We start from the raw sequence: 1,378 nt of genomic DNA, 5'->3' as shown, positions 1-1,378 counted from the left end.
TGAACCCATCATCTGTTATGCTTCCGGAATTTGGAGCTCAGCGCTCAAATTCAAACTCTGCCAATACAAACTCACCTCATTGCAACGATCATTCGCTATCACCATCATCAGAGGGTTCAGGACGATCAGCACACCCGCGGCTATCGTTCTGACCGGTCTTCATCCCATATGTGGCAGAGTTCGGGCGGCTGCGCAGGCCGAGCTTGCTCGGGTGCGCAGTAGCCGGAATTCTGCCACATGACATTCCACTCGATTCACCCACTCCACCATCCGATCTCCTACATCCTAGGCAGAGAAGGGGAATCTCCTTCATGGAAGCCGACTCTGCCGAGGAACTCACCCACATTCTCGACCCCACCTCATTCACTTGCTACACCGATGGTAGTAAGCATCACGGGAAGGTCGGTGCAGCGGTCGTCATCCGGAACCCGAGCGGCTCTACAGTTCTGAGCAAGAAGCTCAAACTGCATGATGTCTGCTCGGTGTTTCAAGCGGAGATGGCCGCCATCGATCAAGCATGCCAACTCATCATCACGAAAAAACTGTCACCCGCAATCATCCTCACGGACAGCAAGTCATCGCTGATGGAACTGTCCAATCATAACAGCACCAACCATCTTTGTAACAACATTTTTAAATCACTCCATCTAGCCAAACATCACAACATCAACATTTCATTCATTTGGATTAGATCACACATCGGGATATCTGGCAATGAGGAGGCCGACCTCGCGGCCAAATCAGCAGCCAACTCCCATTCATCCCCTTCATTCTCCAAATTCCCCCTCAGCTACATAAAACATCACTTCATGCGGTTAAGTAAAGCCGAACTAGAGGACTTATACGACACGACAGACAATTGCCAGTATACCAAGCAGTGGTGCAGCAATTACGCTTAGCTGCTGCTTGTGATACAAGCCTTCCCTCCAAACTTTCATTTCACCCAGCTTCTCACCGGTCATTCATACTGCAAATCATACCTCAAACGGTTCGGGATCACCTCGGACGACAAATGCCCTTGCAACGATGATGCTCCGCAAACTATGGAGCATCTCGTCAAGGAGTGTCCGAGGTTTGGTCCCACGAGGCTCGACCATGAGACGGCCTGTAGCATGGTTCGGGTCTCAGAACCATTCCATCTTCCATCCATCATCAAACATCAATCAACCATCGACACTTTCACATCACACATATCATACATCATTCACAACCTCAAACATTTTAATCAGACATAATCACCCATATCATCACCAACATTCCCATACCTCCATCATCATCACTCTCATACCATCATCATCATATCCATACCATAGTCATCCAAACCACCAACGTTTTTATTTTGCTTTTCGTTTTGTTATTTTGTTTTTCGTTTTGTTAT

The 1,378-nt window shown here is 48.0% G+C and overlaps 1 protein-coding gene across 1 annotated transcript; it reads left to right on the top strand.

Annotated features, from left to right (window-relative positions):
- Positions 1-311: 311 nt before the first annotated feature.
- Positions 312-899, top strand: LOC131845414 (uncharacterized). Its single transcript, XM_059194478.1, has one exon. It carries the CDS (start codon positions 312-314, stop codon positions 897-899), a length of 588 nt encoding a protein of 195 aa, XP_059050461.1.
- The last annotated feature ends 479 nt before the right edge of the window (positions 900-1,378 follow it).

The sequence above is a fragment of the Achroia grisella genome, unplaced genomic scaffold, assembly GCF_030625045.1.
Source record: "Achroia grisella isolate CSIRO2021 unplaced genomic scaffold, CSIRO_AGI_Agris_v1 utg4717, whole genome shotgun sequence".
Taxonomy (NCBI): Eukaryota; Metazoa; Arthropoda; class Insecta; order Lepidoptera; family Pyralidae; genus Achroia; species Achroia grisella.
Note: the sequence above shows the minus strand (reverse complement) of the source record. Positions and strands in the feature narration are given on the sequence as shown.

Bases quoted from the DNA above. Each gene is read 5' to 3' on its own strand.
- LOC131845414 (XM_059194478.1), top strand. From the start codon at position 312: ATGGAAGCCGACTCTGCCGAGGAACTCACCCACATTCTCGACCCCACC.